This window comes from Octopus sinensis, linkage group LG11, assembly GCF_006345805.1.
Source record: "Octopus sinensis linkage group LG11, ASM634580v1, whole genome shotgun sequence".
Taxonomy (NCBI): Eukaryota; Metazoa; Mollusca; class Cephalopoda; order Octopoda; family Octopodidae; genus Octopus; species Octopus sinensis.
Genome location: NC_043007.1, coordinates 72,772,162 through 72,788,454, shown reverse-complemented (window position 1 = coordinate 72,788,454; position 16,293 = coordinate 72,772,162). Strand labels below are relative to the sequence as shown.

The 16,293-nt window shown below is 36.1% G+C and overlaps 1 protein-coding gene across 1 annotated transcript in view; it reads right to left on the bottom strand.

The window, feature by feature from the left end:
* The window catches only part of LOC115217420, a 53,215-nt gene extending 43,922 nt beyond the window's left edge, over positions 1-9,293 (bottom strand). The window contains exon 1 of the mRNA XM_036507696.1: positions 9,072-9,293. Coding sequence (XP_036363589.1) covers positions 9,072-9,152 — 81 coding nt within the window. The 5' untranslated portion in view covers positions 9,153-9,293. The remainder of the gene's footprint in view (positions 1-9,071) is intronic.
* Positions 9,294-16,293: the final 7,000 nt, after the last annotated feature.

Here is a 16,293-nt window from a genome sequence, read left to right as displayed (position 1 = left end):
AACTTCTTTAGTTAAATCCAAAATAGCTTGAAGTGTGGCCAACGGAATCAAATCTTGCTGCTGAGGTAACATTGCTACTGTAGTTGTGTGTCTATTTGCAAGCATATTCCCATGATTTTGTCTGCCGAGGTAGCCAACTGAACCACAGAACTAACATCTACCATTGGTGCTAAAATGGCCTGCACATTCGATGGCAAATGAGAGAAGAAAAATTGTTTAATCAGAGAACTACCTTTAGAAGACCCCTCAGATAGTTCTCTAATGCGACGGAGAAAATGGAACGGCTTTCTTATTTCTTTATTGCCCACAAGGGGCTAAACAGAGGGGACAAACAAAGACAGACAAACAGGATTAAGTCGATTACATCGACCCCAGTGCGAAACTGGTACTTAATTTATCGACCCCGAAAGGATGAAAGGCAAAGTCGACCTCGGCGGAATTTGAACTCGGAACGTAGCGGCAGACGAAATACCTATTTCTTTACTACCCACAAGGGGCCAAACACAGAGGGGGTAAACAAGGACAGACAAACGGATTAAGTCGACCCCAGTGCGTAACTGGTACTTAATTTATCGACCCCGAAAGGATGAAAGGCAAAGTCGACCTCGGCGGAATTTGAACTCAGAACGTAGCGGCAGACGAAATACCTATTTCTTTACTACCCACAAGGGGCAAACAAGGACAGACAAACGGATTAAGTCGATTACGTCGACCCCAGTGCGTAACTGGTACTTAATTTATCGGCCCCGAAAGAATGAAAGGCAAAGTCCACCTCGGCAGAATTTGAACTCAGAACGTAACGGCAGACGAAATACGGTTACGCATGTCGCCTGCCGTGCTAACGTTTCTGCCAGGTCGCCGCCATAAAGCTCGGGTTTCTGTCGCCTAAATGCTCGTCGTTTACTAAAGTATGGAAGCGTTTTTCTGCCGAAAGTGAAGTTCTACGAAGAATTTCGTTTTTTTTATAGTTATATATGATGCATCCACAGGTGGGTCAGTAATTAAGTCTCTCAATTATGTTGCTAAAGCAGAAGGAATAGCACACAAGATGTGGAGCTACTGCTGCTGCTCGGAATTAATGTTATTCACTGCGAAATACGATTCAGTTTGGGCGAATCAGACGCGAACATTGCCACAGAAGACCAGTAACAGAGAATGATTCATGTTGGCTCAAAAGAATACAGACTGTTTGAAATGATAAATGAAGCGCAGTCCTCAAATAAGAGAGTTCACCAAAACGGCAATAAAAAGAATAGGAAACTTCTACAATTCGTTTAGTTATTCCTTTCCAACAAATGTACACACACAAGGTTCAAGCATTACTCAATATGTACTGTCTGTAGCATACTTGTGATTTAAATTTAAAAAAAATTTTTTAGAGAATATTTCAAACGAAATATTCTAGCGGCAGGTAGTCACCAAATTACAGGAAAGTTCACTGTGTGTGTAAACAATCAAAATTTAGACATTCTGTTGGACTTACTAATTTTTACAGGTTCTTTAGTTTGGTACTGGATATCAGTCCCATAGTACAAAGTCAGACTAGTCTTGCTGATTCAGTCAATTTCAAACATGGTAAAACGATATAAGCTTCATAGCAGCTTAAAAAGAAGACGAATGCCAAGTGAAGAAGTGGGCATAATGATTTTGACTTACTAAAAAAAAAAAAAGAAAAACTTAGCTGAATAGTCATAGTGACTAAGAAATTGAACAAGTAATCTTCCAGGTTCCAGATGAAGCTGACAGAATGAGAAGCTAGGTAGTACATTGTTAATAGTTCAACATCTTCACAGCAATTAACTTATAGGCCCCGAAAGGATGAAAGGCAAAATCCACCTCTTTTAGTTTTTAGATATTCTTTAGACTTGGGCAGAAATTGTTCTTTGAATTTGCGCAACGCCAACCTTAACTAGTCAGCATCTGTCCCAAATAACTAACTAATGCTCATGTAAAAATAATAGATTTATCATGTCTTGCTACAATATCAAAGATCAAGTTTTTAGATATGCTCATCACGAAGACTAATTACAAAATTAAAGAAAACCGGTGGAGTTCTGATGGAGTATGTACTAAAACCCCTTGTAATTTTTTTTATTTTTAAGAATTTTCTCAAAATTTTTTCGATCCTGTCCTCCGCATAATGGAATTAATACGATTATCCAAAAAAAAATTGTTTTTAAATATTACCCCCCTCCCTCCTTGACTACTTCTTGGGAGCTTAAAATCATGGCTGAAGTACAATTTTGGAAGTATTGTTCAAGTTTTTCTTAGTTCGGAATTAAGAATGGTATGTAAAAATAACTTCTTTTGCACAGTCACACACACATACTCGAGGTAAAACTTCAGTACGAATTACGTTATTTCTCGCTGTGTGCACGCGCAAAATTACAGCTCAACTTCAATGGCAATGACCTTTTTCTTTTATTTTGTAATTCGTCTTTGTGATGAGCGTATTTAAAAACCTGAAGTTTTTCAGAAATTGTGTCGTTTAGCTGTGGTTTCTAGCATGTTGGAAGTGACATTTGCACCTCTTCCTTTTTTTTTTTTTTACCAAAATTTTTTCAGGTTCCTGTGTCTTGGATATAGGAGATTAGGATGATTTCCCCCAAGAAAACACATTTTCAAAATTTTCATCTCCCTACCCCATTTTTAAAATTTTAAACTTTTTTCGAAATTTTCTTTCATAGAAAAATACAGAGATTACAAATCTTTAAGAATTTATTTTTATAATTTTTCTTAAAGAAACACTCAAATCCCCTTCCCCAACCTCCACCTCCCCACTTTCAAAAAGCTAAAAACTCCGAATGTTTCACTTTCAGCTTTTTTGAAAGCAGGGAATTTTTTTCAGAAAGTTTCAAACATGTCAGGTTTTCAAGCAGTGGTCTGATATTTTCGACGTCTGCTATTTCAGTAGAATTCATGCGTGAAACATCAGGCAAAAGTGAAACAATCGGAGTTTTTTTGCTTTTTGAAAGTGAGGAGGTGATGGGTAGGCAAGATGAGGGAAGGAGCATGGTGTGTTTCTTTAAATAAAATTGAAATTTTAAAATAAAACTGCCCAGATTTGTAATCCCTGTAATTTTCTAAGTGGATTTTTTTTTAATTCAAAACAAGTTTAAAATTAAGAAATTGGGGAAATTTAGATGTTGAAAATGTGACTTTTGGACAAAATCACATTCTATATCGAAAACGGAGATCCAAAGAAATTGGGGGGGGGGAGTGAGTAGTGTGCACGTGCTGTACCTTCACCACAAAACTTTTTTTCAGGGGCCCTTAGAATTCTGTTCTGGATCCCTAATTTACTATTTTGGGTTAATGTTTAAACTCCCGGTCACCAAAACAAAAAAAGTGTAATAGATTTAAAAAAAAAAAATCTGTATTAAAGGAATATGAAAACAAAAATTTGCGCCAACGAACCAGATGGTGGGGAGAATATTTTCGGAAAATTCACACGATCCAATTTTTTCCCCTCATAACTTCTAGGAAAATGGATATCTTTTAATGAAATTTTATATACATACCTTTCAAACATCATAGATTACGATTATAAAGAAATTTATGGAGAACATTTTTTCGAGGGGGAAATTTATGGAGAACATTTTTTCGAAGAGAAAGAAATTCATAAATTATTTTTTTGTTTGAGTGTAATGGAAATAAGTTAGAAAAAAAATTTTAGATTCATTTTTTTTCGCTTGAGTAATAGAAAAGGATTTTTAAAAAGATCCCAAAGGTGATGTGCTAAAAACAACAGCTAAATCGCCCTTAACTTTTTTTCCATAGTGAAACCATATTCATTTATGAATTCGTTTCACCATGATACATGGGATCATTTTAAAAACCTTTTCCCATTACTCAAACGAAAAATAAATGAATCTACAAAATTTTGTCAAATTTATTTCCATTACACTCAAGCAAAAAAAATAATAATGTATGAATTTGTTTCCCTTCGAAAACCCTCTCCTTACCCCTTCGGAAAAAATTTTTTCTCACAAATTTCTTCATAATCGTAATCTATGCCATTTGAAAGGTATTTATATAAAATTTCTTTAAAAGATATCCATTTTCCTAAAAGTTATGAGAGGAAAAAAATCAAATCTTGCGCATTTTTCGAAAGTCCTCCCCGTTCGTTTGCGCAAATTTTTGCTTTCATATTCGTTTAATACATATTTTTTTTTGGTCAATATACAGTTTAAGCGCCGGCCATGAAAGCAAAAAAAAAAAGACAGCCTACTAGGTGTAGAAAAATGTGTAGAAAACAAATATGAGAACTAAAATTTGCGCAAATGAATGGGGGATGGGGAGAGGACTTTCGGAAAATTCACAAGATCTGATTTTTCCCTCATAATTTTCAGGAAAATGGATATATGTATATATATATATATTAATGAAATTTTATAGAAATACCATTCAAATGGCACAAATTACGATTATAAAGAAATTTCTGAGGAAAACTTTTCCGAAGGGAAGGAGAGAGAATTTCGGAAATTCACACGATCCGTTTTTTTCCCTTCATAACTTTCAGGAAAATGGATATTTTTCAATGAAATTTTACAGAAACACATTTCAAACGGCATAGATTACGATTGTAAAGAAATTTGTGGGGAAAATGTTTTCTGAAGAGGTGGGGAAAAGACTGACGGAAAATTCACACGATCCGTTTTTCTCCCTGATAACTTTCAGGATCTAGTTAAGCGTCCGGTCATAAAAACGAAAAAAAAAAAAAACCAGTCTAATAAGTGTTAAAAAAAAGTGTCGAAAATGAATATGAAAATTCACACGATCCGATTTTTTACCTCATAACTTTCAGGAAAAAAGATATCGTTTAATGAAAGTTTGCAGAAACATCTTTCAAACGGCGTAGATTACGATTATAAAGAAATTTGTGGGGGAAATTTTTTTTGAAGGGGTGGGAAGAGGGCTGTCGGAAAGCTCACACAATCCGTTTTTCGCCCTCATAACTTTCAGGTTCTAGTTTAGCACCCGGTCACCAAAACGAAAAAGTAAAGGCGCAGGAGTGGCTGTGTGGTAAGTAGCTTGCTAACCAACCACATGGTTCCGGGTTCAGTCCCACTGCGTGGTACCTTGGGCAAGTGTCTTCTGCTATAGCCTCGGGCCGACCAAAGCCTTGTGAGTGGATTTGGTAGACGGAAACTGAAAGAAGCCTGTCGTATGTATATATATATATATATATATATATAATATATATATATATATATATATATGTATGTGTGTGTATATGTTTGTGTGTCTGTGTTTGTCCTTCTAGCATTGCTTGACAACCGATGCTGGTGTGTTTACGTCCCCGTCACTTAGCGGTTCGGCAATAGAGACCGATAGAATAAGTACTGGGCTTACAAAAGAATAAGTCCCGGGGTCGATTTACTCGACTAAAGGCGGTGCTCCAGCATGGCCGCAGTCAAATGACTGAAACAAGTAAAAGAGTAAAAGAGAGTCTAACAGGTGTAAAAAAAAACGTATAAAAAACGGATATGAAAACAAAAAATTGCGCAAACATACATGTACATATACCTTCGTCTTGGTAAGTAATTATTTGACGGCAACGATTTGAGAGAGGAAGGTATAACTTGGCTGCCTCTATGAAGAACTTGTGCAACAGACTTTCTTAATATTGTTGCAGATATTTTGATTCAATTCATGGCTTTTTGATTCTTTTATGTCTCTCCAAAGTCTTTCACTGTTTTGTGTGTGTGTTTTCTCTGGGTGCTATCTTCAAAATTGTTAGTGTGAGGTATTTTCGCATCGTTGTTTTAATGTCCTCTCCCCTACCCCTTCGCAAAACATTTTTGCCCACAAATTTCTTTATAATCATAATCTATGCTGTTTGAAAAGTGTTTCTGTAAAATTTCATTAAAAGTTATTCCTTTTCCTGAAAGTTATGAGGAGAAAAAATCGGATCGTGTGAATTTTCCGAAAGGCCAAATAACTTAGTAATCTATATATATAAAACTGTAGTTGTGTGAGTGTCTGTCCCCTTCGATTTAGATTCCTAACTACTCCCACATTTTGCGGTATCTTATAGTCCCACCAAATTCGGGTATCTTATAGTCGTGATTCATATCGAGCCCGTCTGAGTATTAGCGCGCGTCTACGATGAGTCTACGATTTTTAAAATAATTTAACATCATTTTTTATTCCATTTTAATGCATAATCTTTCGTGTGTCGATGGCGGCGGAGTTGGCGTCCATGGTCACACCTGCACCTGTTTGCTTCTCCCCCTTCCTCCCTCCCTCGTGAAGCTGTGGGGAAGGGAGTGTAAGGAAATCAACGTCGTAAAGCGTTGTCAAGGAGACCAGCGTTCTTTTAGAACAACGACTTCATGGCTTGAAGACACCAAAACAGAAATGGCTAAGAAAGCGTCTACGATGAGTCTACGATTTTAAAAAAAATTACCATCATTTCTTCCATTTTAATGCATTTTTTCGCTATTATATAAGGGAAGTAACTCTCTAAAAATGTCTACGATGAGTCAACGATTTAAAAAAAAATTACCATCATTTTTTATTCCATTTTTAATGCATTTTTTTGCTATTTTTTATAACTCTCTAAAAATGCTTATATAGTTATTTCCCTTACAAACCCGAGCAACGCCGGGCGATACTGCTAGTTAGTAATAAAGTAAAGTTATTTGCCAGTGTAATGTGGCAGTCCCTGTTGGGACGAATGCTACTCTTGTTTATCCCCAGGAGACATCGTCTCCAGCTGTATCCTTATATTTTCGAACAAGGGAGTTTAACACCCCCACCCAACACAATAATTAACCCTATTTTATTGCGTGGACCCTCAAAAACTTTATATGGACCCACAGGGGCCGGGGCTAATGTAGAATCACACCTCTCCTCGAAAAATGCATTTTTTGAAAAATATTTTTCGGGTTCCTACGTTTTAGATGTCGGAGATAACGAATACGCGAAAGAAAACATTTTCTGAAATTTTGAACTTTTTCATCCATTTATTTATTTGCCTATTTATTTATCCCTATCCGTTTATTCATATTTATCTATCCATTGAATATAGACAAAGACATTAAACGGAAAAGAATTTGCGTTTTACTTGTGCTTGCCTTAAATAATCGTAGATAATAATTATATATAAATTGAAAATTTTTAGATTAAGAAAATAAATGAGGGGAAACTTTACCAATGAGTAAGTTAAATAATAAGTCACTAAAAGAGAATGAGGCTCCTCAGACACAACAAAATAGATACCATTTTATGAGACACAAACATTAATGTTTAATAATTATTAAACATATTAAAGTCTGGGTACAAAAACTGACCATTCGGAATTTTTTTTTTTTTTTTCCTCGGCGCATTTCTAGATTTTCGATGACGGAGATTCCGAAAATGCAAAAAATCACGTTTTCAAAATTCAAAATTTTCAATTCCCCCTTCCAATTTTTAAAAATTTCTAACATTTTTCGAAAATTTTTTTATTCAATCTACGTGGAAAAATACGGAGATTAACAAACAATATGGCAAACAAAAAATTAATTTCAAATTTTATATGAAAAATTCCAAATTTGATCCACACATCCCTCGCCACCCAGCAAAAAGGGTGCGCAGCAATCTCTACAGCTTACTGAAAATGAACGGCTGAAACAAGTGAAACAGCATGTGTTACATACCTGTTGTATATGTCGGTCTTGCTTTTTCGCTTTAAAGGTAAACGATTCTCATAGAAGCAAACACGATATTAAATAATTCTCCGTCATACATTTACTACTAACTTTAACATACTTCCAAAACTGATCCACACACCACTGTTTCACTTGTTTCAGCCGTTCGTTTTTAGTGACCCTCTTTTTGCTGGGTGGTGACGGGTGTGTGGATCAAATTTGGAGTTTTTCAGATAAAACTTGAAATTAGTTAATTTTTTGTTTGCCATATTGTTAATCTCCGTATTTTTTTCAAGGTTTCTTGTATATTTGGAATCTCCGTCATCGAAAACTCAGGAACCCGCTGAAAAAAAAATCGTAAATGTCTTTTTTTATGGGGTGACTGTGCACCAGGTCCGCCAGAGGGGCGGGGTGAAATTTGAAAAATTTAAAATTTGGGGGAATGAAGGATGAGGTGGGCATTTTAAATTTGGAAAAGGTGGTTTTAAAAAAATTTCGAAAAAAGTTCAAAATTTTAAATTGGGGATGGAGAGGGAGAAATTTGAAAAGGCCTTTTTTTTTTGGCATATTCGTACTCTCCTGCATCTAAAACGTAGGAATCCGAAAATTTTTTTTATATATCTGGGAGAGGTGCCATACGGCCCCTGGTTGAGGACCACTGCTTTAGAGTTCGACACACCAACGAAGGGGCCTCTCTCTGCGTAAGCGCTCGAGGCTCGCTAGAAATAACAGTCATTTCCTTCAAATTACTCCTAACCGCCTTAGATAAAGACACGTTGTGGAGAACGTAGTTTTGGGTTCCCTGTTCAAAGGGAAAAAGACGGGATGGTCACGGTTGAGATGCGTTTAGTTAGTTATAGGTCTGCTTAAGCAGCCCTGGCCAAGCGTAACAGATTGTGGTTGTTAAGGTAGCATCCAACAGGTGTCAGTCAATACAAGAAGATGAGTGATGCTTGATTGAACTTAAATTTCTAACTTACGGTTATTGAATAGGGCGCTATTTTCCATTTTCCTAACCTTTTTTTAATTGCATTTCATTTTCTTGGGGAGGTTTCTAAAGGAGCTCTTTGAATAGTATCATTGAACATATAATATATAAAATTATAGGTCGATTAGTCTAATTATAGTATAATCAAATATTAATTGCTTGCAGATTATTGTTAACTGTATTATTATTAACTGTATATAGATTAATATAGAATGGTTAAACAGGTAAAGTTCGTAAAAATAAATCGCTGCTAATTCATTTCAAGACTGTCAAATTTATAGCATAAATGATAAAATAAATTACGTCGGTTTGAAAGGAAAAATCAACTTGAGAAAACAAATATCATAAAAAGTCATTTCAAAAGATGAAGCAGAAATACCTGGATAATGAGATAAAAAATATATAAATTGCCAAAATGAAATTGTTGCATTAATTGTCATACTTACAATGTATTTAGGTTTAGGACACACGGCGGAGTTGTGAATAAACAACAGTGTCAGAATAAATGCTGTTAAAAATTGTTCCATAGTGTCTTTCTGTAACAAATTTAGTCGAGATTGAAATATTGATGCGGTAAATAAGAATAGCTTCAGTCAGATCATGGTCGGGAGAGTAACAACACCAGCCGCAACATCATTATATCAAAATCTTCAGAATAAATAGACTGAAAAACAGAAAAAAATGATGCTGCGTTTAAGACCCGGATATACAAAAAAATATTTAAAGAATTGTGAATATGTCAAAAATACTATTATAGATAACAAACACGAAAAACTAATAAAATTTCCAAATTATTCATGTATTAACAAACATACCGGATATATAGGGAGTGGGAATAACGTATTACGTGTGAGAGATTAATTAATAATTAGAAGTTAGATAATTAAGGTTGATATAAATAAATTAGTCGTAATCGAGCGAGCAGGAATTTATTTTAGCTCGTTCTGCATTTGAATCTCACCCATCCTATAACAGCAGCATGAGCGATCTTGAACTTTAGCTGCCCACATTGAAGCTTTTACCTTTTACCATTTTAGTTTACCACGTAACGGTTGGATGGATCTATCTAGCTTTACTTGAACTGCCCACATCTTTAACCTAATGGACTGGCCTAGCGTCTATTTTTCAGTTATAAAATGGGAAGTTCAGGTCTGCTAAGTTCCTAGGGAGGAGAGTTTTTGCGACAAGTGACCTGGGACCTTGAGTTGAGTGAAGTTTGTGTTTGAGTATACTTGTAAATCGCTTTGTTTATGCTTGTTGAAATAAAGCAAGAGACAAACTGCACCCAAACCAACCAATCAGAATAGTGGACACAACTGGGCCTAAGCTGCCGAAGATTAGCTGTTATCTTCTACGTCCGTATTTGTGTTATATATGTCAGAGAGAGAAGATGAATTTCACTAAGGATACGCTACATATGTTTACCTGTTGCTGTATTTTCATACCGAACCTATTTTTGTTTTCTTTAGCTGATCGCAGAGATTTTTTATTTCATTAATAAACTTATCTTTTGAAGCACGTCACTTTATCTCCTCCAGAGTTATTGGTAACTCTCCTACAATGTTCCACAATATGTGTTTAATTTTCCCTTCAGCTCTTAGGGCTGCTATTTCTATGTCCATTTCTGGGTATTAACCTGTATAGGCCGTCAGCATGTCCTAGCTTTCTCAAAATATTCCATTGCATAGTCATAGTTTAGTAGTATGGTGTCCCATCACTGCAACCTGTTTCTGTATGTACTAGGATTCCTTTCCTGGATCTATAAACTATTAGCAAAGGGCTATGGTCTGTTTGTAGTCTAAACCGTCTACCATGTATATACCTGTAGAACTGTTTTATGCCAAATATAAATGCCAACTTGGCTATAATTTTCTTCCACTGGCAATTGTGTCCTTGACACATGAGCTGTGGCCTTTTGAGTGCCATCTTCACATTTGAGTAGGAGTACAGCACCTACCCCATACTCGCTAGCATCAGTTGCTAGTATTGTCTCCAACTTCGGATGGAAGTGTGTAAGTGAAAGTTTGAAGTTAAAATGTGCTTTAACTCCTCAAATGCTATCTGGCATTTTTCTGATCAAAACCATTTGGCATCCTTTTTAACAGCTCATTTAGGGGAGCCCCCATTATCATCATCATCATTTAACATCCGTTTTCCGTGCTAGCATGGGTTGGACGGTTCGACCAGGGTCTGGGAAGCCAGGAGGCTGCACCAGGCTCCAGTCTGATCTGGCAGTGTTTCTACAGCTGGATGCCCTTCCTAACGCCAACCACTCCGTGAGTGTAGTGGGTGCATTTATGTGCCAACGGCACAGGTGCCAGGGCAGTCTGGCAGCGGTCACGATCGGTTGGTGCTTTTTACGTGCCACCCTGTTGTATACATTTGGGATATAAACATGATAGTAGTTTACCAAGCCTGAGAATACTTGTAACAACTTTACATTTGTTGGGGAAGGCATATTCCGTTTTACCGTCACCCTTGTTGTCTCCACTCTTCGTCCCCTTTTATCAATTACTTGACTCTGATATTTGATTTTTACATCAAAAATTCACGCTGCCAGACTCACCCTGGTACCTGTGCCGGTGGCACGTAAAAATCACCCACTACACTCGCGGAGTGGTTGGCATTAGGAAGAGCATCCAGCTGTAGAAACACTGCCAGATCAGACTGGAGCCTGAAAAGATAAAGACTCAAGGATAATGTTATTCAAGAACATTTGAAATTTCAAGGATTTCAGCTGCTGCTGCTACTGATTATTGTTGTTGTTACTATTATTATTATTGTTGTTGTTATTATTGTTATTATTGTTGTTGTTATTATTATTATTATTATTATTATTATTATTATTATTATTGTTATTATTATTATCATTATTATGACTACTATTAATATATACTTATTTCCAACCATTTTGAAACACCTCTACAAAGCGAAGAAAAAAAGACCCCAAATGAATTCTGAGAAGAAGGAAAACATATCATAATTAACACTGCCAAAGAAAAAAAATTCACAAAAAGAAAAGAAAGAATAACCATTGGATATCTAATGAGACCCTAGCTGAAGTTTAGTGAAGGCGCGTGGCTTATTGGTTTGGGCATTCGGCTCACGATCGTAAGGTTGTGAGTTCGATTCCCGGCGACGCGTTGTGTCCTTGAGCAAGACACTTTATTTCACGTTGCTCCAGTCCACTCAGCTGGCAAAAATGAGTTGTACTTAACAAGATATCAAGTCCAAAATGCGACAGTCCAGCGAATGATGAAGAGAGATACAGAAAGGCAAATAAACAAACAATGCCTATTCACAGAAATCACTTTGATCACAAATCTAGGAAAGGATCTCTACCAGGCAGTGAAAAATCTAATGAAAAAATTTAAACCAACAATTGACACAGTTAAAAATGAGGTTAGAAAAATACTCTTTGGGGGTAAGGAAATCAAAGAGAGATGGAAGCACACTGCAACGACCTTTATAATTCGAATGACGACAGTGAGGTACTACCATTAAAACACAATCCTATTGACACTAATTGAACCCAGCCCATCTACTCTGAAGTGGAGAAAGCAATTAGAGAATTAAAAAGTAACAAAAGTCCTGGTTTCAATTAAATAACAACTGAGTTAATTACAGGTGTCAGTAATTATATAACAGCGTACTTTAACAAACTATGGACTTCAATCTGCATAAATAAAGCTGGTCAAATGATTGGGTTAGGTCAATATTTGTACTCATTCCCCAAAAAGATATCCAGAAAAGCAATAGCAATAGAACTATTGCACTAAAGCAAAATTCTACTCAAAATCATCTCAAACAGAATAAAAGCAAAGCTAGAAGAAATTAGTGAAGAACAGGCAGGTTTTTGAACTGGAAGAGGAAAGAGAAACAAAATATTGAACCATAAATAGATGGTGAAAGATGGGCTTCTATCATAATTCCATTCAGATCTAGGATAGGAGTGGCTGTGTGGTAAGTAGCTTGCTTACCAACCACATGGTTCCGGGTTCAGTCCCACTGTGTGGCATCTTGGGCAAGTGTCTTCTGCCATAGCCTCGGGCTGACCAATGCCTTGTGAGTGGATTTGGTAGACGGAAACTGAAAGAAGCCTGACATATATATGTATATATATATATGTATGTGTGTGTATATGTTTGTGTGTCTGTGTTTGTCCCTCTAGCATTGCTTGACAACCGATGCTGGTGTGTTTACATCCCTGTCACTTAGCGCTTCGGCAAAAGAGGCCGATAGAATAAGTACTGGGCTTACAAAGAATAAGTCCCGGGATCGATTTGCTCAACTAAAGGCGGTGCTCCAGCATGGCCACAGTCAAATGACTGAAACAAGTAAAAGAGTAAAAGAGAGTATAAAACAAACTCCAGCATTTGACTGGTACTTTAGTTTATCTAACACAGAAGCACAAAAGGCAAAGTTAACTTTGGTGGGATTTGAATATAGAATGTAAAAGTTAGTAACTAAATACTACAATGTATTTGGTTCCACACTCTAACATGTCTGCCATCCTACTTGCCCAATATCAAAACAATTCAGACGAGTACATCACAACTCAAAATGCCAATCAGAAAGAGTATGTAATTTAATGACAGTACTTTGTTGATGAAGTAAAATCATTCTGTTGACCTAATTGATATAAAATAAATAACATAAGTACATGTGAAGATAAATAACATAAGTACATGTGAAGATAACAATGCTGAAGGGTTGTGATTCATATCCTTTTCATATACATAACACTGACGTGATTATTGTGATAAAGGGTTTGAATATTTCTCAAGTATGTAACGGATACATGTTATACTGTTTCAAGTGTGAACAGTACTAAGTAGAGGATGCCAATCAATTTTTTTAGAAAAGTGATATTTCCTCATGACAAAACTTAACAGTTATCTTTCATGGGTATCAGAAGATAGTGGGTCACAACAAATGCTGAAATTCGTTTAGCTCATGACAGCATGGAAAAACATGTAAATCATGAAAAAAGAGTCATGCTGCTAAATTCCATAATATCAAGGAAAAATTAAAATAAAGTTACGATGAATATCCATTGAATTTAAGGAAGCTGTTCTCTAACACAGAATTTGTTTGAAATTATAGAAGTATTATGCAATTTTGAGTTTCAGCCAAAGGCTGAGGCCAAGCTGTAGCACTACATAATTTACTACTTTCTTATGGTTGAATCATTTGTTTACAACAAATAGTGTAATTCTTTAAAAGTTTATTGATCTAAACTACCTGCCACACCAAAATGGAAATTAGTATGCTTAGAATCTTTCAGCAGATGTTATCCACATAAGTGAAATAATTAATAATAATAATAATAATAATGAAATTATTGTATACAGTGCTCAGGTGCACCACAACTTGTCAGAAAGTGCATATAAAGTATATGCAGTAATGTACAAATGTCTGGGAAGTGAACAATGTATGAGTCAGATACATGCTTGTGTGTGTATGGGGGGGGGAGGAAATCAGGTGTAGTGTTGGCAAATCTCAGAAAGCATGGAAGCTTTGAAGGATGCAGTGCTCCGACAACTAACGACTGATGCCGGCAGTTTGTTCCATGCTTCAGCAACTCTCAGCATGAAAAACTGTTTTCTAAAGTCATGGGAGCTGTGCTGTTTTCTGACTTTGTAAATACGTCCATGGGTGTTAGACGGGTGGAGTTTGAAAAGGTGCTCAGAGTTATTGTTTGTAAGATGGTTGATAATTTTATAATTTTAATTACCGAGCAAAAATTAAAAAATTAGTATAAAAAGATTTTATACTTCAAAGGTTTATCATCAAATTACCCAAGAAGCAGTAATTGAACGTCTACCATGTCTTACATTAGTTTTAAATTTTGGCACAAAGGCAGCAAGTTTAGGGTAAAGATAAGTTGATTGTATTGACCCCAGGGCTCAAATGGTACTTATTTTATCGATCCTGAAGGAATGAAGCCCAAGTTGATCGTGATGGAATTTGTACTCAGAATGTAAAGACAGACGAAATACTGCTAACAATTCTGCTAGCTTCCTGTCTTAATATATTGACTGAAAATAATTACTACTGAAAACTTATACTAATATATATGGTAATATCCCACCATGCATCTGTGACATCAATTGGTTGTATATTTCCTGATGATGTAAAGACAACAGTAATATTGACATGAAATGCAGGGTTTCTTGGACACGAGACTGCTACATTACATCATGCTATGATGACTATAGATTCGCAATCCAAGAACAGGAGATTGCTATGAAATACACAGTAAACAAAAGAGACAGTTAAGCCAGTAGAGTCCCAAGATGCAACTGGAAATGTATATTATGTAACATTTCTGTGGAAGACATCACACATGATCAACAGCTACCCAGAAATGTCATCAAGATACTACCATTCAGTGTGACATGCCATCGTTGTTAAAACAATATATAATAGGCGCAGGAGTGGCTATGTGGTAAGTAGCTTGCTTACCAACCACATGGTTCTGGGTTCATTCCCACTGCGTGGCACCTTGGGCAAATGTCTTCTACTATAGCCTCAGGCCGACCAAAGCCTTGTGAGTGGATTTGGTAGATGGAAACTGAAAGAAGCCCATCACATATATGTATATATATATATGTATGTGTGTGTATATGTATGTTTGTGTGTCTGTGTTTGTTCCCCCAACATCGCTTGACAACCGATGGTGGTGTGTTTATGTCCCCGTAACTTGACAGTTCGGCAAAAGAGACTGAAGGAATAAGTACTAGGCTTCCAAAGAATAAGTCCTGGGATCGATTTGCTCGACTAAAGGCAGTGCTCCAGCATGGCTGCAGTCAAATGACTGAAACAAGTAAAAGAGTAATACCACCTGCAAAAAAAAGTATGTCCTGAGATGAATATAGAGACACCTCACCCCCCACTCTGCACTGTTATTGAATACATACATAAACATCAATACAAGGACTATTGAGTAAACATCTCTATCAATATTTACAAACATAACAGGCCAGACATTGTTCTTTGGGACATAGACTAAAAAAAATATGTACCTCAATATATGTCAGCTACCCTGCTGATGTGAATATCTCTGAAAAATTGAAGAGAAAGAAGATAACTATAAGAAACTGCTTTGTACCTCCAGCTTCTAGAACCAGATTATAAATTCACGTTTGTACCTATAATACTTCACACATTACAAACATAATCTGTAAGTGCAACAGTAAGAATATGCAAGTTTAAAATGTGACATTGTTATCAACATTTCAACAATGAAATTTTGAATCTTTGTTAGAAACCAGTTGCTTCCTTACAAGAAGATTTTGAACAGTTAAAAGTAAAAAAGAACTCACACAAACACGAATGTATATATACATATACATTTGCATACAGTGGCTATCTCTCTATATATAAACGGCAGTTTGTCTGTGTGTGTTTCTGTGTGTCTGTTTGGTTGTACCCTCACTCTGACCACGGCTTTCAACCGATTCTGATGAAACTTGACACACACATAGCCCAATGTCATAATTCAAAACTAACACAGCGAAAATTTTGAAAAGTTCCCCCAGTTCTGAAAAGGATCGATAAATTCGACATGGGGTCGACAATCAGAAACACAAACCACAGATGGTCTAGGGGACGCAACTCGACCTTTTTAACTATCAAAAAAAAATTTACCATCATTTTTTTTCC